The sequence below is a fragment of the Petaurus breviceps genome, unplaced genomic scaffold (assembly GCF_028583685.1).
Source record: "Petaurus breviceps papuanus isolate PSGF00001 unplaced genomic scaffold, PetGlider_PUasm1.0 38, whole genome shotgun sequence".
NCBI classification, from domain to species: domain Eukaryota; kingdom Metazoa; phylum Chordata; class Mammalia; order Diprotodontia; family Petauridae; genus Petaurus; species Petaurus breviceps.
The window spans coordinates 31,336,191-31,359,951 of NW_027186304.1; the positions used below are offsets into that span (position 1 = coordinate 31,336,191).

General features: G+C 39.0%; 1 protein-coding gene across 1 annotated transcript in view; it reads right to left on the reverse strand.

The window, feature by feature from the left end:
- The window catches only part of EMILIN2 (elastin microfibril interfacer 2), a 67,426-nt gene that overhangs the window by 43,041 nt on the left and 624 nt on the right, over positions 1 to 23,761 (reverse strand). Inside the window, exon 2 of the mRNA XM_069099716.1 lies at positions 23,172 to 23,294. Coding sequence (XP_068955817.1) covers positions 23,172 to 23,294 — 123 coding nt within the window. The remainder of the gene's footprint in view (positions 1 to 23,171; positions 23,295 to 23,761) is intronic.

Consider the following 23,761-nt stretch of genomic DNA (forward strand, 5'->3'; position numbering starts at 1 on the left):
TCTCTATCTATCTACATATACACCCTCTTACTGCCATCTGCTAATAAAATTATTTTTCTTTGTTCCCAAAATACACACTGTGAGAGCATTTATGGATATCACCCATTAATGCGAATGACTACCACAAATATTACCTTAAATGCTCTAAAGACCCGATCTTTCTCTCACAGGCTTTAGGTAATTGGATTTTTCTTTCTTTTTTCAGTTTGAAGCTCCTCACCTCTCTTCCAGCTAACTTCAAAGATAGAAGACAAAGTTGTTCTAGTTCGGTAAGAAATCTGTGATTTCTTTTTCTTATTCTCCTTTTGTTTTTCTTGTTTTGTTCTTTATAGGCTCTGCAACAGAGTTGCTAAGAGAAACAAAAGATCTCATCAGGAAATGGAGGTAATTACGGCTTATGGCATTTGGGACAATATGGTCATCTGGTTCTTTTAGAAGAGTCTGACCAACAGTTCACAAGCCATTTGTCACCTCTGAGTCATTTTCTTGCCAATTATTTTAGTATCATATAGAACAGCATTTAACTACTTAAGGAAAGTTGATGATAACATAGGTAACCTGAAAAGCATTTTATAAAGCAATACATAAATGAGTTACTATTACTTATAGGCTAATGCAGCTTGATTTGCTAAACCTACTTTCCAAGAAGAAGCAGGATTGTCTTTTAGACAGAATCAGAAACTTGGAGATACAAAGACCCAGTCTCATTTGCCACCTCCACAACACGTAGGCTCTATGATGTTGGATAAGTTATTTGCCATCTCAATGCATCAGTGGCAGCTAGGTGGCACAGTGGATAGAATGCTGGGCCAGACCTCAATTTAAATCCAACCTCAGACACTTAACTAGCTGTATGACACTGTGCAAGTCACTGAACTCTGTTTGCCTCAGTTTCCTCATCTGTAAAATGAGTTGGAGAAGGAAATGCCAAACCACTCCAGTATCTTTGCCAAGAAAATCCCAAATGGGTCGTGAAGAGTCAGACATGGCTGAAAATGACCAAACAACAACAATGTGCTGAGTAACTGTAGGATTATAAACTACACAAAAGCAGCTAATCTGCATTAGTGAAGGGAATTTCCTTGTTGAAAATTCCCCATACTAAAGAAATCAAAAGTATGAATAAAAGTAAAACTCTTTAATGGACAAAAAGCATTGTGTTTTAAGATTATACTCTGTGTAAGAACTAAAAACTAAACTCAATATTTAGGTTTTTAAACAACATATTCAATATTTCTGACTCAACTGAAAAGGTGTGGAATGCTGCATATCATCAAATGCTGGAGATCTGGGTTTTCCTCTCTTTTTTTAGTCACAAGGGAGGAGTCGATGGATGGGCGTGAGAAATAATGCTTATATTAAAAAGGTTTCAATAAGAGTAATTAATTGAGAAAAGACAAGGCAGAGGAAACTAAGTCAAAGATGTATATTCATCCAATTATTCAAGCAACGATTGAAAGAATAGCTAATATGTGCAAGATATTATACTGGCCAAACAAGCAAATTAAAAGGGTAGGGAGGGTGCTGAAGCCAAAGGCCAAAATGAACCACAAACTGAACAATTGCCAACCTCCACATAGCATAATGTTTACTAATCTTAACACCTACTGGGTTTTCTTGTCACTTAGAAATGGTTACTATAATAATCATTCATACTTTATCTACCATTTTCTATTACTCTACACATGTGGTTTGCTCTACATATATATAGTTTTTAACACCATTTTTCTAATGCCTCACATTTGTTATGTATTTACCATCCAAGCAGTTGCTCAGAAAAGCCCACAAAACTAACTCTTTTTAATTAAAGCAAGTACTTTGTGCATTTCATTGTGCCTTCATATGATGCTTACTCTCTATGCCTTTGGATAAGTCACTTCATCTCCATGGGCCTCAGTTTCCTCATCTGAAAAATGAGAGGGTTAGCTATGATCCTATGAAGAAGTCTTCTGACACGTCTCAGAGATATGTGTGACCCTGGGACAAGTCACATCACTTCTCAGTGCCTAGAGCAGAAGTGTCAAACTCACAGGCGACAAAGTGTCCTAGCACACCAGAAACAGATTAAAAGGTAAAGGGAAATGTTTAACAAAACAGATAAAAATACAGTACAACACAGATAAGGTTAATTTGTGGCATCCTAAGTCAATATGTGACTGGTGGGGATCCGTTTCTATTTGAGTCTGACAACACTGTCCTTGACAATTCTCTAAGACTAAGTTGCAAAGCAGGTACTGGTCTATACTGGTAGAGGGAGTTTCCTCACTGGGAATTCTCTCTTTCCTAATGAAATCACAGGTTTAGTTCAAAAGAAAGTGTTTTCTCCAAATCGAATTAAATGAATTGATCTCTTATCTACTTCATACTCCTTGAAAAGAAGAGGGAATTTCAATTACCGAATTTATTTTATTTTAAAAACACTAAACACTTAGTCCTTTCTATTAAGTGCTGTGGAACCAATAAAGGATTTGGAGTCAAGAGATCCGTGTTCAGGTCCCCTCTCTGTTATTAGTCATTTTACCATTAAAAAGTCACTAAATCTGTGCCTCTATTTCTTCATATGGAAAATGGAAATAATAATACAGAATTATCGTAAGGAAGATAGTTTTGGTTAGAAATCATTTCTTCAGTTCTCACAACAGCCACAGGAAGCGGGTTTTAAAACCCCATATTCCTAGACATACAATTTGGACAACATTGGTGTAGCTGTCATTTCAACTAACATTTCAATGAATTTCAGAAATCAAAATTGGATCTGTGAAGTCATTTTCATAGCTTCAAAGTATCAGTTTAATTGGCTTTTCACTTGTCAGTGCTCTGAATAATTATCATAGACACAACTACTTTATTTTCTGAGGGCAATTTAGGATAGTGGGAAAAACAATGGACTTAGAGTCAGAAAATATGAGTTTGATTTCCTACTTGGCAAGGTTTTGAAACGAGGTCTTCCTGACTTCATGGCCACCTCTCTATCCTTTATGCCAGTGATGACAAATAGGAATAGGGGCTGCTAAACCACATATTAATATTCTTATTTATTTTGTTAAATGCTCCCCAATTACATTTTTATCTGGGTTGGGTGGCACTTGGAAGTATTATGGACCACATGTAGCTTGTGGACCACATCTTTGACACCTCTGCCCCATGCCGAGTTAAGTGAGAAAACAGATGCTCTCTCTGGCTAGTTGTTTTTGTATAGTCGTGAAATAGAATGACTTCTAGATAATGTGAGAGTGACCAAAGGATAATGTATTTGTTCTGGATGGAAAACTAATACATCATGTCTTATGCATCACAGAAGGTTACTGACTAGGAAGCAATAACTAAATGTTTCACAATTTTAATTAAAGATTTGAGCACTAACATATTGGAGGTGGAATGATTAAGAACCATCAAGAAATATCTAACTGTTGTGCGCACCCTTATTCATCGAACATTTGCAACCTTCATCCGATTTGTGCAGGATATTTAGACTAAATCTGATGTGGACCATAGAAAGGCCTGAAGGGCTTCAGATTGTGAAACTCCTCCCCAACATAAGAGGTCTGTTGTAACTAAAACATCATTGCTTACTATCCCCTGCCAGGGAAAGAATGGACTAGACAATGTGAGACACATATCTTCATACATAGCCAGTAGGTGCATTTAGGTTTTTTTGCTTGACCAGGCTTATTTATTACAAGTAATGACTTTTTCTTTTTCTTTTTGGAAGGGGGGATTTGGGGGAGGTAGTAAGGGTACTGATAATAGTACTACAAAAATAATGTCAACGAATCATAAAAGAAAAAAAAGTAGAAGGAAGTTCAGAAAGGGATACAGAGAAACAGAGCAATGTTAGAACTACTCTGCTAAATTCAAATTATATTTTTAAAAACCCAAGCTCTACATAGTGAGGGAAGAAAAAAAAATTGTATGTAACAGAAGTTCATGGTTTCATAAACAATCCCTTTTTAAAATTTTCCTGTGCATATTGAAATGATTGCGTTCGTTGATATTTATTAAGTTCATATTAAAAAATAGAACTTTTAAAAATCAGCAGCTATATTTTAATGAACATGGGGTGAAGGATTGTGTGTGGAAATGCCAAATCAGAGGCAGATACAATATCCCATTTTTTTTTCTTTATTTCCTTTGACAAGTAGGCCATGGTAGGAGGATTTGGATAAAGTAGAAAGATCAGGTACCATCTTTTTAAAAATAAATTTTTAAAAACTGAAAAAGAATTTGAAAAAGAACTACCATTGAATTTTTGTAAAATTTATGAATTGATCATTCAACTCAAGTTTCTGTATACTGTATCTGATCACAGTTTTTCATAAAATTATGAAGAGTTGGAAGAAAAACTGAGAAATCCTATAGCAACAGAACTCCTTACATCAAAATAATCCCTCCCTTTCCGCTGCTTGTACAGGCTTCCTTCGCTCACAAACTCAAAGGCTTTTTTTTCTTTCTGTACAGAATAATTAAAAGTGCATTTTTCCTGAAAGGCTGACACTGCAAAGAATGATATTTAAGGAGCATTTTCTCATCTTTTCCTACATTAAAGAAAATAAGAACAGCTGGGTCCTTTGGTAGGACACACCCCAAAAGAAAGTTTGCCTTCTGCAACACTTCCACATCAGGAGCACAGCAAGCTCTAAGGAACTGTTCAACACCCATCATTACTGTGCAATGATCAAAGAAGAGATAACTAAAGAGATGAATTAATTTTTGGAAATTAACTTATCAGAACATTTTCTTTTCGGGGAAAAATGCCAGAATTTTTTTTTTTTAAAACATCATATACTCCTTTTATTTCCTGGAAAATCTTTCTTTTTTTTTTCTTTTCTTTCTTCCTTTTTTTTTTAAGAGAGCAATGGCAACTGAGCCAGGAGATGAAACCAGTTTATTGCTCAGGGCTCTAGCAGGCTAAAAAGTTGCTTTTCCAAAGAAACAATTTATTCGGGCAGGAAAGAAGTCACCTAGTGATTAAAGAAAAAATTAGAACCTTTGGATGACTTTTTAAAAAGGCCTGCAGTCCATTCAACTCTAGCCTAAGATTATCAGCTGTAGGGTAGGAATACACTAGATAAAAATATCATGAGACTGTGTTCTAAGCATTACCTTCTACACTGTTCACAGTCATTCAACATGCAATAACATTTTAATATTCCCCCAAAAAGGAAGTGCCCTTTCCTCTGAGTAATAATCAAAGCAATATGTTAACCATTCCATTCAAAGTTGAACATATTATCAACTTATTATTATCATATTAAATGCTACTTGTAATGACTGAACATGGAACATGCAACCCAACTATTCTGTCTTAAATGATTTAATACCGATGTGGAAATGTGATTGATATTATTATCAAACAGCTCAATGTGAGAAACTTCCCATTTACCATATTCCTCTATATTACTATGTAGGCAAAGTGGATAGAGTTCCAGGACTGAAGTCAAAAAGACTTATCTTCCTAAATTCAAATCTAGCTTGAAACACTTAGCAGCTGTGTGAACCTAGGGGCAAGTCATCTAACTGTGTTTGCCTCAGTTCTTCATCTGTAAAATAAGCTAAAGAGGGGTGGCTAGGTGGTGCAGTGAATACAGCACTGACCCTGGAGTCAGGAGGACCTGAGTTCAAATCCAGCCTCAGACACTTGACACAATTACTATCTGTGTGACTTTGGGCAAGTCACTTAACCCCAATTGCCCTCCAAAAAGCAGGGGGAGAAAATGAGCTAGAGAAGGAAATGGCAAACCATTGTAGAATTTTTGCCAGGAAAACTCCAATGGGGTCACAAAGAGTCAAACATGACTGAAAACAACTGAATCACAAAAAATATATTCCTATATGGATCATAACTATAATCTACCTGGAGACTTTAGTTTCTATAGAAATTTAATTCTTGATTCAGCTATTTAATTTCTTCTCCTCTTCCTTCTTCCCCTCCTCTCCTCCTCTCTCCTTCTTCTTTTTTTAGAATACAAGGGGACTAGCCAGCAAGGCGTGTCCTTGTTAAGTACTGCGCAAACAGTACTTCAATAAACTTTGTAAAACAGGTTTTTGTGGCTGCTCAGTTTGGGTTAGCATGCATTCTACTTTAAAGTGCTGAGACATCTTCCAGGCATAAGGGCCTATCAGATAGTCACGCTGTTAAGTGGCAAAATCTGACTTGTTCAAAACCAACATGGCCTACACTCAAGTTCTAAGCACAAGAGGTAGCAAAGACATATTTTATGATAAAACCTTTGAAAACTTCTCAGAATATCAATATAGTTCAGTAATTTTTGCCCTTTGGATGCAAAGTAGTAAATATGAAGAAAGATAACTACAGTAATGAAGATAAAGAGAACAGTAATGACTAAAATTATTTTGGGGGGGGAGGGTTTGGACTTGTGATTTCATCAGTGTAGGGGATTCCTGTTTGGGAAATTTCTTCCTTTCATGTAATTCAAGCAATTTGTCTGTAATTCTTAGGGAATTACTTGGGGAACTGACAAATTAAGAAATCTTCCCTTGGTTACTCACCTTGTATGTCTGAAGCAGAACTTGAACCCAGACCTTCCTGACTTCAACACCACCCCGCTCTCTACTCTGTCATACTGCTTCTCATACGATAATAAAACAAAGCATCTCTGCTTGAATGGAAAGAAATTCTAGCAGGAAAAAAAGACTTTAAAAGTAAAATTTTACATGGTCATCCATATATACCTATACACCTTATACATATATATACATTTTTTTTTCTTTAAAAGAAAGCTAACTTTAAGGAACAGTCTAGATAACCACTGAGATCCCTTAACTCTGAACTTGGTGTGATTCTATTCAGGTGCTATGTTCAGTCAATTCAATACGGCCATTCAATCATATTGCTTCCCTACTGACACCTAATTGAAATCTTCAGTACTGAAAGAATGAAAGTTTTGATTGGAAGAGAGAGAATTTTGAAGGAGCACAGCAGCATGAAGGCATTGGACCCCTGAGAGAATGAGGGCCACTAGACAGAGGAGAGCAGTGAAAGCCAGGACTGGGATCCAAATCCTAAAACTGGTTGTTCTTACTTTGCTGTTTTTGTGTCTTAGAAACCAAGGTTAAACATGACCAAGCCACAGATATTCTGATATCAGTGTTTCCACTGGATGCCAGCAATGGGTACATTTTTATCTTACTTGGAAATATAAAAGATTCTAGAAAGAGTAGCATAATACAAAAAGCACTGGACTGAGCCCAAGTGACCCAGGTTCTAGTCCTGGCTGTGCCATTAACCCGTTCTGTGGGAGCCAAGTCAGTTAATGACTCCGGACTTCAGTTTCTCTCATTTACAAAATGAAGGGATTAGACTAAATGACCTTTAAGTTCTCTCCCAGCTCTGAAATGTTACGATTTTAAATACTTTTTAACAAAAGATATGGAACAAATGGCCATCTGAATTATTTTCAAGGTCCTTGAGTAATTTTAATCTTCCTTAAATTTTTTTTAAGTTCTCAAATGTACTTCTTGCCTCAAAAAAAGAAAATAACAGTTTGTGAATCTTCCATGCCTTTTCTACAGTGATCTTGTTTAAAAAACAAACAGTATTTTGACTCATGTACTAAATGATGGGGAGTATACCTCTGTGTGTATGTGTATCATGGGTGTGTACATATCTGTATGTGGGCGAAGTATTCCTTTTTTGCTAGCCACCTGTTTAGAGACATTTGCAAGTTAGAATCTTCACATTCTGCTATAGCTATACTTTTTTTTCTTATTAGTGTCAGAGGTGAAGGAAGACTGATAGGCTTGCTTCCTCATGGGATCACAGATTTAGAACTGAAAGGGACCTGAGAAGTCTCCTAGTTCAACCAGAGGGCCAGGGTAAATGAAGGCTAGGATTTAAAGCTAGGTCCTCGACTCATAAGTTAGTATTGCTTCACTGTCCCACGATGTTTCCCAATTCCTTTTTTTTAAATTCCATTCTCCTACCAGGAAGGAGGAATGGAGGTAGGTCAAGCAAGAGCAGAAGTGAGAAGGAAAGGAGAGGCAGAAGAAAAGCTACAGAGAGAGAGAGCATACTGTCCACCATGATTCTGTGTGGTAAAAAAAGAAAAAAGAAAGGATTCTACCACATTATTTTACAATACAAACTCAAAAAATGTCAACACATGAAAAGAGTCAAGCAAATAGTTGTTTAGTTTTCCCTGGAGGTAAACTAATCCTGGGTCTTCCCCGACATTGTCCTCAAGAATTCTTTTTCTTTGCCACTGTTGTAATTTAGAAGATATTTTGTGATGGTCATTGGCTGTTACTTTCAAGATTCTAATATATCATCTTTGGGAACAAGGTATATGATGAGAAGGAAATAAGAATGGGGATTTATGACAATAACTTCCTCTGGGAAATGGATTGGAAAAATTTGGTGAATGGATGTAGCTGGAAAGGATTTTGCTCTTGTTCTCATATTCACCATTGAAAACATTGCCGCTTTTCTATAAAAAGCCTACAGTTAATTCCATTCAACAACTATTTATTGAGTAGATACATGTTTAGCACCGTCCTAGGCACTGTGTCAAATGCAAAGGTTCTATAATACTCTGTCCCTATTCTCAAGGTGGTTATAGTCTAATTTTATTTGAGTGTCTATTAGTCTTTTTTTTTTTTTTGGAGGGCAATTGGGGTTAAGTGACTTGCCCAAGATTACACGGCTAGTTTTTGTGTTAAGTGTCTGAGGTTGGATTTGAACTCAGGTCCTCCTGACTCCAGGGCTGGTGCCCTAATCACTGCGCCACCTAGCCGCCTCAGTGTCTGTTAGTCTTAAGCATTACCCTATTGACTCTAGACCTATGTTTACTCTCACTACGGTAAACAGGAATTTTGTGGTTAACTTATTATAACTACAGATGAGGGACAATAAAACCAAGGTACAATTTGAATAATTCTGTTGAGTTACTCCAAAGCTGCCTTGCTGTTTTCTCTAAGTCTCCCAATCTGTGGCCAAACCAGAATCTCAGATAAATGGCTCACTGGTCATAGAGATGCCGACCTTTATAGAATCACAGATTTAGAAAAGAAAGGAACATTACGAGCTTTATTTGTTAAGTGCCTCATTGGAATACTTGAATATTTCCGTGACTCAACGTTACACTATTGTATGTGCCCACAGAATAACTTTCAATACACTGATCTTCACCAATGAGACAGCAAGCTCCAATGTACTTGGTTTTCAGCACATCCTGCAGGCCTGAGGGTGCTGCAGCGGTCATGGTACTTCCTCCACCACTTCACATTGAGTAACCTGGGGCTCCCAAACACCAACCCACATCTACCACACCTCTTTGGGTTTCCAGCCTTAAGTCACTCTGTGGTTAACTCCCAGTAAATTTATGCTGTTTGCCAAATACAATGGGTGGATTGGTGGTGAAATGCCCCAAGGAGATGATGAGGACTGGCTTCCCCAGCTTAACCCTTAAATCTTCTTTCTTCTCTATTTCCAAATGTCACCAGCCTAAACTCAGCCCTTACTAAGTGTTTATTAACTTGAATTGACCCGCCAGGAAACCTACCTCCTGTCTTCTAGACTCCAAAAAGTTAAAAAGCACTATGAAAAACTAAGGTGCTACTCAGGTGGTGGTGGTGGGGATGGTGTATCCTGATCACCAAGAACAGGCCATGCAGAGGGAAGGGAGAAGGGGGAATAAACACAGGATAATTAAGTTGGAAAAGCCCTGAGAGGCCATGAGGTCTAATCCTCTCATTTTACAGGTGAGAGACCCAAGGCACAGGGAGGTTAAGTAATTTGGCCATAAATCACACAGCTAGTAAGTTTTTTAGGAAGTTTTTGAATGTGAATAGGCAGCATTAAGTCCACCACCTTATTTATTATATCACTCTCAAGGACTCTAAGAAAATGGTAGGAGGCACAAAGAAAAGGTCCAAGAGAAAGGCAGAAAACTAAAGGATTAAAATTAAAAAGAAACAACTTGTTACTGAAGGTATTTTTTATCTTGTTTTTCATGATCCAGACTTGTATTTCATCACTGTGGGGAACGTCCATCAATGCAACTCCTCAGTAATTTAAGTCTTATTAGAACTTCATGATGGCACTGAAAAGTTAAGTGGTCACCCAGGTAGCATGTGTCCAAAGCAGGCCTTAAAGGCAGTTCATCCAGGTCTATCCTTTATGCTATGTTCCCTTTTTCTGAGAGTATTATGGAGAATATATCCAATTCAACAAAAAATTTACTGAACATCTACTCTATATATAAGGTAGTATACTAGGTGAGATGATTATTAATAATGATGATAGGGACGGCCAGGTGACTCAGTGAATAAGAGCACTGGCCCCAGAGTCAGGATGACCTGGGATCGAATCTGGGCTCTGATACTTAGCACCACAACCAGAAATAACTGGCTGTGTAACCTTGAGCAAGTTACTTAACCCCAATTGCTTTAAAAAATAATAATGATCTGGGGCGGCCAGGTAGCACAGCGAGTAAGAGCACCGGCTCCAGTGTTGAGAAGACCTGGAGATCAAATCCCAGGCTCAGACACTTAGCATCCACCCAGAAACACCTGGCCGTGTAACCTTGAGCAAGTTACTTAACCCCAATTGCTTAGGGGCGGCCAGGTGGCTCATCGAGTTCATCCTCATAGAGTGACCGACTCCATTCACCATATACATTCAGGCATTCTACCAAGCACATCCTCAGGTATTAAAGCCCTAATTAACACCATGGCTTATAGTGACAAAAGTTATGTGATTTTGCGTCAGAGCAAAAATATTTTTCTTTGGATAAAAAAGATTGCTAGAATCTGATGAATAAATGAATGTGAAAACTCTTTGAAAACTGAAAAAAACAAAACCAAAAACCACACCATACAATCATGTGAGCTGGCATTATTACAATGTTTTTACTTTGACACTTCAAAAGCGCCATGATTTCTTCCATATGGACTCTGCCACCACCAGCATGGTTGGTAACTTTGTGTTGTGCCTTAGAAGAGCTTCAAGAATTACAAGTATAAAAGAAAACTCATCACCTTGAGGGCAACCTTCTGAGGCTAAGCATCTCTGAACTTAATTGGCTGTCTCACAAAAGGTCACCTGCTCTCCATCTTCATCCAGAACTATATGGTCTGCATTTTACCATATCTTGTGTTGTCTTTGGCCCACCATGACCCTTCCAGCCATCTCCATGCCCTGTCCATACTCTCCATCTTCCTCTGTCCCCATCATCCCACCTTTACCTCTCCAGCTCTAAGAATGGCAATTAAGTCAACAGTACCACTGCTGATAAAAACATGTCAATTAACTTCTATTTCTCCAATCGTTATTCTTGACTTCTCTGTCTAAAACACTTCACTCTGGACACAACTGCCCCATTGTTTTCACCTTTTAGAATGTAAGCCCCTCAAAGATGGGAATTGTATTGCCTACTTATTTTTGTATTCCCAACACAGCACAGTGCATGGCAAGGACAAAGCACTCAATGCATGTTTTTTCATTCATTCATCAGTTCAATACTAATATTGTCACAGATAGTGGTGTCAACTTTAACTCTGGATAAGTTCTGCCAAGAGAAGGTTCCTAGAACTCCTGGTGTATTTATCTGGACTAAGTGCTAGAGTTAGGGAAAGCATTGAACTTGGAAGCCCAGAGACCTAGCTTTAACAGTAACTGGCTCTGTGACCTTATCTGGCTAAAGTTATTTAATATCTTTGGGTCTAGGCTTTTTCATATGTTATAAAAGGGGGGGAGGTGGATTGAACTTCTATATTCTGGTCCCTTTTAGCTTTGAGATCACACAAGGTTGGATAAGCCCAAGACCCTAATTTGTCTCCTGATCTACCGTATTCTTCAGTGTTTCCAAATAAGATAATATTCTGATTTTCCTAACCCAACTTTCTTATAGACAATTTTCTTACTAACCTCAGTGAAAAGTCTTCTTCAAAATGTAGTTAGGATGAAGGAAATGCTGGCACTCTGCTCCTCCAAACACCACCTACCATAAATTCCTTATGTGGTGTTATCACTGCCCCAGAACAGGAGGCAGAGCAGACTCTGGCCCAGGGCCTCTCTTTTCTCTTTCATCCTCCCCACCCTCAGCTACAGTTTGTTGTTTTAAGCCTAACCAAAAAAAAAAAAAAATTGTTTTGAGATATCAAAGATACAAAGTAAAAAAAAAAAGCTAGCATGGTAAGTCTGTGTCAGTTTGTGATGGCAGAAAAATCTTGCCCTTTTCCAGCTAGAACGTAACTGTAGGAGGTTCATAAATGCAGACAAACTATTCCTGAGGTGCACATAGCTATGCTTGGATGCTGATCTTCAACAATACTCCCTCTTTAGATTCTACTCTCCCAAAGACCCCAAAATATTAGTAGCAATTAACAGTACTAATATGAGTAGGAAGTTATGTGAATAACTGGAATTACTGAAACAAAGCATGAATGATGTATAAAAGGAAACAATGCCCATTGCAATTAGCAGAAAAGAAAGACTGTGTTGTTTTCTGCAAGCCATAAACTAAAATACTGGGGGAGGGAGATGGAGATACACACACACACACAAACACACACACATACACACACACACCCCTCTCTTCCCCCCCCCCCCCCCAGAGGGCTATGGACATCCTACATTGGCCTACGATTGCCCAATGTCAAGTAGATGCAGGTCATACTTCACTCGTGCCACACACCTCAGAGACACAGGTATGGACACTACAGCAAACCTCCCAATAGGGATGAGAATTTTTCCCACCCAAGGTAGTTCGAAGATTTGAGATACTTTGGACCCTCAGCCCAATGGTTAGTAAGTTGCCTCAGAGCCTCATAATATGCAACTGATAAATATTTGTTGAATGAATGAATAGCTTGGACTTATTCTGCCTGTTCCTTCCCTCTAGTACCTCCACCTCCTGAATCTCATGTGGTTATTTATACTTTAAAGTCCTCTGAAACAACATCCCCAACATGGGCTGAGAGAAGATTTGTAATCCATGTCTGTGCGCCCTTAAGGATTTCAGACACATACTCCCAGGGTGTCACCGGAGCCAGCCCTAATCATTAAATTTCAGTGTGAACATGTACTCATCAAAAATTGTCAATTACCACAAATCAGAGCTGGATTTATTGTTTTGTTGATTGTCAAGTCTTAAGAAAGTGTTAATAATGCAGATTATATTTTAAAATGTGCGTTTATGGGCCCCCCCATAGTGCAGCCCTAGTTAGACATATACCAGTACAGTCCTATATTGCTCTGTTAACATTTCCTTGAGCTCAGCACAAGTACAGCAGAAGGATTAGGGAATAAAACCATTCCTAATCTGGAGACCTGGTGATTGGAGGTTAACAATAACCACAAATAATAATAACATCTTAGCACCTTAAGATTTGCAAGTTGCTTTATATCCATTATCTCATTCGAGCTTCACTATACCCCAGCATACTCCAGTCCAGTTCTATTAACCTAAGTAAGAACTAGAAGTGAATTCAGGAGTCTGCCTGAAAGATTCACTAGAACCATTAGTCTAACCAGAAGAAAATGTTGTACGTAAAAGGGTACTCCAAGTAGGAACTAAGCCACTATAGGCCAGATGTGACTGTTTACAAAGTCAATCCTATAAATCCATCATAAGAATTACTTTAAAAAAGATCAGGTCTTTCGGTGTTTACTAAAAGTGTAGGGTTTACTAGACTTTACTCAGGAAGAAAATACTCCAGAGATCCATCTTAAGTCTCCACCCACACCCCCCCTGCTTTATTTTTTTTAATCTAGGTCTCCCTATCACTTGTAGGGTAGAAGTGCTATTTCTACTGCATCTCAGAACTCCCAAGCACAAGCAATCCACCAGCCTCAGCCCCCCTAGTAACGGTGGTTCAGGAATACACCACCAGGAACAACCTGAATCCCATTTTTAAGGGACATTTGCTGATCTGAATTCTTCCAAAGGATTTTAAAACATAACTTACTTTCATATAGTATCTAACCACCTTCTCAGATTAAAAGCCAAATTCAAAACAGGAGAAGCATAAAATTGTCACAAAACATGTATGTTCATATGACTCTCATGTATTCTACATTGCAACTAAACTGGCCCACTTACAGAGGTATATTCCATTAGAGAATGCACTGAGGGAATTTTATTTTTTAATGGTAAAGTCATCAAGCATTTATTAGGTACCTACTATGTGCCAGATACTGTGCTAAGCACTCAGAAAGGCAAAAAAAAAAATTCCTGTCTATGGGATCATTTATTGAATAATCATAAAAGACATAGTTTTTATTTATCAAACTATATATTACTGCACCATCTATATTATGCAATTCAGCACTTATTGCATAACAATGATCCATATTTTCAAACTAAAGGAGTATATCATGTGACTCAATTTAAATGAAAAACTACTCTTAAAAAAGTTTTCAGGGTCTGCACGGTCAGACTCAGAACAGACTCAAGTCTGCTTTCTGTGCTCTGACTTGGCCATTCCTTCTCTTGCTTGCATGCTCATATATCCTTGACGACATGCTTTCCCTCAGCTCTGCCTCTCAGAATCCTTAACTTCCTTCTAGGCTCAACTCAGGCCACCCTTCACTGGAAGCCTTTCCTGTTCCCCCGAGTTGTAAGTGCTCTCTTCCTTCTCAAATTATATTTAACTTAGTTATCTGTATAAATATTGTGCCCCTGAGATAGAATGTAGGCACCTCGAGGGCAGGTCCTGTTTTTCTCAGTGCTTGGCACACAGGCTTAATAAATGCTTAATACATTGACAATAAATTAAGCAGTCAACAAATATTTATGAAGTATTTAGTATGTACCAAAGACTATGCTAGGCACTGGGGATATAAAGGCAAAAAAACTTAGCCCCTGCTCTCAAAGAGCTCACAGTCTAATGGGTAAGATAAGATGCAAACAACTACATATAACAATATGGATTTTTTTTTTGCTTTTTTTTTCTGGAGGGGGAAGGTAGGGCAATTGGGGTTAAGTGACTTGCCCAAGGTCACACAGTTAGTAAGTGTTAAGTGTCTGAGGCCGGATTTGAACTCAGGTCCTCCTAATTCCAGGGCTGATGCTTTATTCACTGTGCCACCTAGCTGCCCCTACATGTGACAATATGTATAGGATAAATTGAAGATGGTCTCAGAGGGAATTAAAGAGGAATGGGAAAGGCTTCTTGTGGAAGGTGGGACTCTAGCTGAGACTTGAAACCAAGAAGCAGAGATGAGTAAAGAGAGAGGCATGGACAGAAAATGCTCAGTGCAAGGCAATAAAAGGTCCTGTTCTCAGAAAAGCAAAGAGGCCAGTGTCATTGGATTGACAGTATTGTGTAGAGAAGTCAAGTGTCAAAAGACTGGAAAGACAGAAGGGGTGAGATAATGCTAGGCTTTAGAAGCTCAATGCGATTTTATATTTGACCCTGGGAGATACAAGGAATGCTGGAGTTTACTGAATGGAAGGAAGGGTGGTGGGGAGTTGACATGGTCAGACTGTGGTGGCAGCATCAAAGGGCGCATATGAAAATGTTACTAAGACAGAAGCAACAAGACTTGACAGCTGATTAGATATGGCGGATTAGGAAGAGCAACAGCTCAGGAATGACTCCTGGGCTGTAACTCTGGGTAGCAGGGAAGGTAGTAAATGGGAGGGCAGTAAAACATGGAAGCTGGGGAGAGTTTAGGAGAGAAGAAAAGAAGCTCGGCTGCAGACATGTTGAGTTTAAGATGTCTAGATGACATGGTTCGTGACATCTAATAAGCTGCTGGAGATAAAAAACTAGAGGTCAGGGGAATGATTAGGGCTGGACAAATAGATCTGAGAATCACCTGCATAACGTTGATCACTGATACCATGGAGCTGATGAGATCGCTAGGTGAGACAGTATAAAGGGAGTCAAGAAGTGGGATCAGGACAGGGCCTTTGGAGGCCTGTTGGAAGGAGGACAGTTGTAATTAATGGTAGCAGCACAGAGGAAGATCCAGCAAGTGAAACCAAGAAGTAGACAGACAGGAGGAACACAGGTGAGCAGTGTCCCCTAAATCTGGAGAGAAGAAAATGTCAAGAAAAGGAAGATGACAGTAATCAGGGTTGCAGAGAGGTCAGGCGGGATGAGGACTAAGAAACAGCCACAGACTTTAACAATTAAGAGACTACTGCTAATTTTGGAGAGAGAGGGAAATCCTTTCCTCTGACACCGCACCACTCCAGTATGGACCCTCATCTCCTCACACCTGGATTAACAGCATTGCTTTCTGGTTGCTCTCCTTGCCTTCAGGCTCTCCCCACTCCAGTCCCCCCTCCACTCTGATATCAAAGTGACCTTCCTAAATAACAGATTCAACAACATCATCCCCACTACTCCATCCAATAAACTCCAGTGGCTCCCTATTTCCTTCAGGGCCAAGTAAAAAAATCCTGTTTGGCTTTTAAGGCCTTTCATAAATGGCCCCTTCCTACCTTTCCAGTCTTATGATACCTTATTCCCTTCTAAGATCCACTGATTGGCCTCCTTGCTCTTATTTGAATAAGACAATCCATCTCCTGACTATACATTTTCACTCTCCACCATGTCTGGGATTCTCTCTTTCCCTTGTCTTTACCTCCTGGATTCCATGATTTCATTCAAGCCTAAACTCAAATTCCACCTTTTGCAAGACACCTTTCCTGGTCCCCCTTAATGTTAGAATCTCCCTGCTGATCATCTTCAATTTAGCCTGTATATACCTTGCTTGCACAAAGTTATGTTCGCGTTGCCTCGCTCATTAAATTGTGAGCTCCCAGACATCAGAGGCTGTTTTAGCCTCTCTTTGTAACCTTAGCACTTAGCACAGTACCTGTCTGGGAGCAGATGCTTACTAAAAGCTTGCTGACTTGACTGGTAAGAAAGGCCTGAACTAGGATGGGGGCAGAAATTGATGTGAATTAATACATAAGTATATTTCAAAACTAAGAAAACCTTTTTTTTCACAAGGCAACATGAAATTACCTTTATACAGAGTAAATATTCTATGAAAATGCCTTTAGCAGGCAGCTGAGGACAAAAATTACAACACTTGTCTTGAGAAATAGCCAGTAACTGCTTTCTAAGAGAATAACAGAGCTTTAAAATAAACAGGGTTTTATGGAAACAGGGCAGATAAGACAGAGCTGTTGCCCAGTGGATGAGAGAGCCAGGAAAAACCCGGTCTTCCTTATAACTCCAACTGAGTTATAAAGGCCAGACTTTGAAGAAATTTAATGAGTGAAGATTATAGCTGTAACCAGCCTTTTGCTGGGGGTGAGGGGTGGGGAAGGGAGTTATACCTTTTTTCCAACTTTTTAATCTTTTAATTTCTCCTCAGCTTGATAAGAGGGGTTCATAGAATAAACAGACAAGCTTGAAGACTAGTCAAAAGGCATCGCTAATCATAGCATTAAAGTACCAAAACAGCTTTTAAATAGAAACAGATCATTTGAGACAAGTCTGCAAAGAGCAAACTGTGTCATTATCTGTAAATCGCCATTTCCCCATCCTGTATAGTACAGATATACTGTTAGCACTCAACAAGCGATAAATACTACTACTGATAAAGATGTCTTTTACTGATGGGACATCACCAGGCTTTCTTCTTCACTTCCTTTAGGCTCATCCATTGAAGTAGTAAATAATCAAATGAGTGTAATTAATTCTAGTATTAACATTCTTTCAGCATCAGGCTTTTTTTTCTGAACATTTTACAATTAACTGAGTTTATATAAATAACTTCTATCAACTAATCTTAAATGCTAATAAATCTATCTGCCTTTATGTTTTAATAAACTGATTTTTAAATTGTAGCTTTTTCCACTTATGAAATCTGCCAGCTGAATTTGAATTACTTATGCATTGTATTTGGTATGCAGAGACATACATTTGCAAGATGACATAGTATAGTGGCAAAGTATCTTTTTCTCATTGGACACAGACCAGAGCAAGGGACTTATAAAAGCCTAAGGGGATTTTTTGGGCGGGGAGGGGAAGGGAAGGAAGAGTTTGTTGCTATTATTAACAGTTGGGAAAACTTTCCTGATTTTGAGTCATTCATATGAACATCATGCTATTGGCCCACTGTCATTGGGTATAAGTTGCCCTTCTGGTGACGGGGATAGATTTGTACTGAGTTCTTTCCGTGGGCCCCTTGTGACCAGTGCCACACACTTCCACAACAGCTGGCAATGGTTATGTATGAGTTCTCTGGTAGCTCTGGAACACAATAAAGCTATTATAATGCTCATGTGTAACTATGACCTTCACCCTTGGCCTCATGAACTTGCATCTTTCCTCCTCCTGACTTCCCAGTTTCTGTTAATGGAACCGCCATCCACCACCAGTTACTAGAAACCTTAAAAGGTTATCGCCTTTGATCTTCCCTATCTTTTGTCCTCCCAAACAGTCGGCTCCCAGTCAATTTCATCTCTGCATTTTCCTCTCAGATCCCTAAGACTCTTCAGTTGCCACTCTAGTGAACCCTCATTACCTCTAGATTACAATCTGTTGCAACAGCCTCTTTATTTACCTCTGGTCACCACCACTTTATCATCAGTTTCCCAGTCTTTCATATACATCAATGCCAGGTTAGTCTTGCTCATAAACAGCTCTGATCACATCCCCAGTTCCTTACTGCCTATACAATGAAGTCCAAACTCCCTAGGCTGGCAGTCAGGGTTTTCCATGCTCTGGTTCCAACCTGCCTTTCCAGCCTTCACAGTCCAGCCAACCTGGACCCCGGGCTGTTCCCCAAATACATCCCTCATTTTTCGGCCCTGATGCCTCTGCTCACTCCTTTCTCAAATGGAGAATGAAACGCATAAAAATTTCTCACAACCGAGCCCACTGAAATCCTACTGATAACCTAGTTGAAATCCAAGTGATGATAATGGCAGCAGCAGTTAGCGTTTATATAGCACTCTAAGGTTTGCAAAGTGCTTTACAAAGGTTATCTCATTCATTCCTCACAACAACCCTAGAAGTGTTATTATTATTCATATATTTATTATTTTATTTTTATTAAATAAATTTAATATATTAATAAGTATTATTAAAGTATTATTATTATTGTTAGTGATATGATTATACTCATTTTACAGATGAGGAAAATTCGTGCTACACGAAGCCTTCTTTGACTCACCAAGACAGAAGTGACATTTTTCCATCTTCTGAACATTCATATATATATAAATATATATATATATATATATATATATACACACACACACACACACATATTCTGTTTCTGTTCTGTCTCATTCACTGTTCAACTGTATTTTATCTCCACTTTTTGATGGATTGCAACAATACAGCTTTAATATTTGAGAAGGAGGTTATGAAGGGAAGTTCAAACATCCTTGTTAAGATTAAAAGGTCCAGGGGCGGCCAGGTAGCACAGCGAGTAAGAGCACCGGCTCCAGTGTCAGGATGACCTGGAGATCTAATCCCAGGCTCAGACACTTAGCACCCACCCAGAAACACCTGGCTGTGTAACCTTGAGCAAGTTACTTAACCCCAATCGCTTTAAAAAAAAAAAAAAGATTAAGAGGTCCAACCAAATCAAATGGAAAAGTCACACTGCTTTAAAAAACCTTGGAAGACAAACTGAGGATTCTGGTATCCATATGTAAAAATAGGACTATGAGGTACTTTGCCTACACATTCGCTTAGACATTTTAAACTATCTCTTGTCACAGAAATGTAAAGTAGCTTTGGTCTTTTGAACTCTAGGCCTGACACTCTTATCTGCTATGCCACCTAGCTGCCCACTGAGGAAATCTACATAATGTCAATTGGAGACATCAGGCATCAGGAAAGCACAAAATCTTCCTTTTGCTTCAGAACTGAAAACAATCTTGGAGAACATTTATTCTGTCAGAGAAGTGACTTATCCAAGGTCACAAAAAAGTGGCAGAGGTGGCATTCCAAATCTCCTCCCTCACAGTATAGTCCAATTTCCAGCATGCCAAATTGCTTCCCCCTCAGTCTTTGTCTCTTTCCCACAGAGACACTTTCAACTTTTGCTTGTTTCACTTAGTTAAGTCACAGATTTTCAGAGTACAGTGTTAGCCAAGGGGAGATACATTTTCTAGCCCAATCCCTCACCACTCTAATCATTGTTACTGCTGTCTGGTGCCACCTGAGAGAATCTCAGATTCTCAGGAAGAGACTGTGGAAGTCATCTAGTACAGCCCAGTGCAGGCACTTAATAAAATGTCTACTCTATACCTGAAACATAACTCCCATAGAAATATATCCCTCACAGGTGTTCATCAAGCTTCAGGATGAAAGTCTCTGCTAAGAAAGAAATCACTACGTGCCATAGAAGCTTACTCCGTGTTTGGGCAGCATTAATTACGACGAAATTTTACTAACCAGAAAAATTCCTCCCTGTAGCTCCTCCTCCACTGGTCCTCCTTCTGCTATCACATCATGAATACATCTAATCCTGCTTCCACATAATAGCATTCCAAATATCTTAAGACAGAAATCCAAGCCAAACCTTCCTAGCTTGTTCAACTATTTCATATATGGTGTGGCTCTTGATCATACCCGTAGTGCCTTTCCTTAAAGCATGGCCAGAAAAGAAAATCCTTACTAGCAAAGTCCCTGGTGCCATCAACATCAGAAACTGATACGGTCTGATGAATGAAAATGGCATTAAAGAAGAGGCATGACCATTTGCTTTTCTACTGCACCCTAAGGACCTCAGTTCTTCCATCTGAATTGTCGCTGAAATCTCTTCTACATGTTTTCTCCCACTGTTAGAATGTTAGTTTTTTTCAGAGGAAGAACTAGCTTGTTTTTCTGGTTTTTATTCCCAGAACCACTAGCACCATGCTTTGTATATCATAAGTGCTTAATAAATGCTTTTCCATCCGTTCATTACCCAGTTTGTCAGTGTCTGTCCTTAAATGATGGCACCCAGAACTGAGTGCAATATTCTAGATGTTGCCTCACCAAAGAAGAGTATGGTGGGACAATCATCCCTTCTCTCCTGGATACCATACTTCTATTAATGCAGCCTAAGAGTGTAGCAATTTCTATTGGCTCATAAACTTCTTGAGGACAAGAACCATGTATTATTCATCTTTGTATCTTTCTCAGGATCTAGCACATTGCTTGCACATAGACAGAATAAACAGCTGGTTAACCTTAATTTAAATCAAAATGTACATTTATTTGATTTAAATAAAATATATCCTAATTGTAACAACCAATTCAATATGATCAATAATGTCTCTGGAGACGTGCTACATTAGTAAAAGGCATCCAGAATAGTGTAATGGAAAAATCTTTGCAGGCTGTTTTCTGTATTTGGAAAACAATTTAACTTAACTTTCAGTGATACATAATTTCTGGTCTAAATTCTATTGATGGTAATTATAAATATATATGGAAAGTTTAAACAGTTCTATCTGATCATTTATCCAATCTAATCTGCCAGTGGGTAAGGGATTAAATAAACCTAAACATGTTTCTATATTTATTAAGGCCAAGTAGGATTTCCTTGCAAGATTTCCTGACTAAAAAGATTTTCCCTTAAAATGTGGGACATGCAAAGAAATTCCTCTTTAGTGTTTTTATAATAGTCAATTTAGCAGTGGATCCTAGGACCACCCAGTCAGTCACATCACCAGGCCTGGACTCAGGCAATTAGGCTCTAAGTTTTTGCCCTAAGGTTTCATTTGCTGAAGTGTCATGATAGAGTCTGAGGCATTGGACTTGGAAGTAGGAAAACTTGGGTTTGAAACCTTCCTCAGACACTTAATAGTTGTGTGACCCTAGTGAAGTCAAGTAACCTTTTTGAGCCTGGGGCTTTTCAGTGTCCTGTTAAATAGGTGGACTAGATGACCTCTAGGGTATCTTCCAGCTCTAAATCCATGATCCTATAAGTAGAAAAAATATCCCAAGAATGACAAGAATCAGGTACTCAGTGGCATACTTTCTTTGCCTGAATTTCTATATTATGATAATTATACATTGACGCTAATTATTAGGAGAAAATTAACTGCAGCTGTAATAGCACTATCTAGCTACATCTGACATTCATTCATATTGGTCCTTATTTTCTATGACTATAACTGCAAAAACTATATTGACTGAGGAAAAATAACTCCTATTCATAGGATGAATCCAAAATGTTTCAGGCACATCATCCCATTTGAATTTGATGACAACTTTGATACAGTATCACTATCATTTTCATTAAGGATGAGATTATTATGGTTCCAATTGGTTAGATGACTATTTCTCACCATTATACAGTTATTACCACTTCTAACAAATAATGACGGTGTTGCTCTGGGCAACTACTCAGTGTGATGGGGTAACTTTCTAAAAGTACAAAATTGATTGATATGGGGAATTTCTCCATCTAGGAATGTCCTACATCAATGAAATCACAGGTCCAGTCTTTCTCTCTCATACAGTTAGTGACAGAATAAGAACTTGAATCCAGTGGAAGTTCTTTGCGCCATAAGAGTTGATTCTAACAGAACATGAGTGTATATATAGTGCATTTTTAAAACTGTGCTTTTTTCTCTGTTGTAAGGAATTGAAATCTTGATTAAAAAAAAACAAAGCTAATGAATTCTCTGATAATTTTATGCCATCACTGACAACAATTTGCACCCATTTTTAAAAGCAACTAACTGTTAAAAAAAAAAAGAAAAACATTTATAAAATTTAAACAGTGACTTTTTCTGGGTGGAATTTGAAATTGTAAATAAATGTTATATTCAGGCACTGAGGTGGAGTTCCTCTAGAATAAGATATTAATACAAAACTACCATTTTGATCCGTATTATACACTCCTGGAGTACTACACAATTTCCCCAAGATTTTAACAATATCTATTTTGGAAGCTTGTGCTGTGTGCTCTTGCCCCACAGTCCACAATATGGATCTAATTAGCTTCAGCTGCCTCGTGTTAGTAATAAAAAAGGGAAAGCTTTGTTCATCATCTAACATGGTCCAGTAATCATAGGCTCAAAAATCATACATGCCCTTCAATCCACATACAAAGAAATAAACTTTTAAAATCCCTCCACACCGTGCGCTACCCTGCTAAGCGCCGTAACTTTCCGGCTCTAGAGTTTTCACTAGATCTGGAAGTGATTTATTGCTAGAATGGAGATCTAGCGCTCTCTTTACTCCCCTCCCAGCCACCCCCGCCCAGCTTGTTCGGCCTCGAAAGTACTTACACGGGAGTGGACGGACAGGGAATCTGGTTCCAGGCACATTTGTACTGAGCCTGAATAAAACTCTCAGTTCCCTCCAGCACAGAGCAGCTCACATTCTTGTTCACTATGTAGGCGCACCAGTTCCTGGGGCGGGGTAGAAAGATAGAGGATTAACTGTAAAATGGGGGAACAATGAGAATGGCAAAGAAAGGATGAGTGAAGTATTTCTACAATGCACTGATGGCTGAGGGCACGTGGGTGTGGAGGGGATAGTCTTTTTTTTTTTAAACAAAAATTAAATAAGTACATGAAAGTGAGAATGAATGCCAAGGCGTGCTGCCCCAGCATCTATGTGCCTTGGAGCGGTTTGGGGGCGCCCCAGGGGCAGGAGATGCTCCCTCCCTCCATCCCGCGCCCCCCAGGGCTTGGCAGAGTCCGAGTTCAGCGTGCGGCTGGGCCAGCCCCGCACATCTCCAGGCCGCTGCTGTCCCGCCTGCGGTTCAGCTCCCTGCTCGTCTGACAGGCTCCCCAGTGAGCCCCTGCCCCGGCGATGCTCGCTAGGCGAGGCGCGGGGAGCCTACGTGTAACCCTGCAGGCACCCTGGGGCTGCT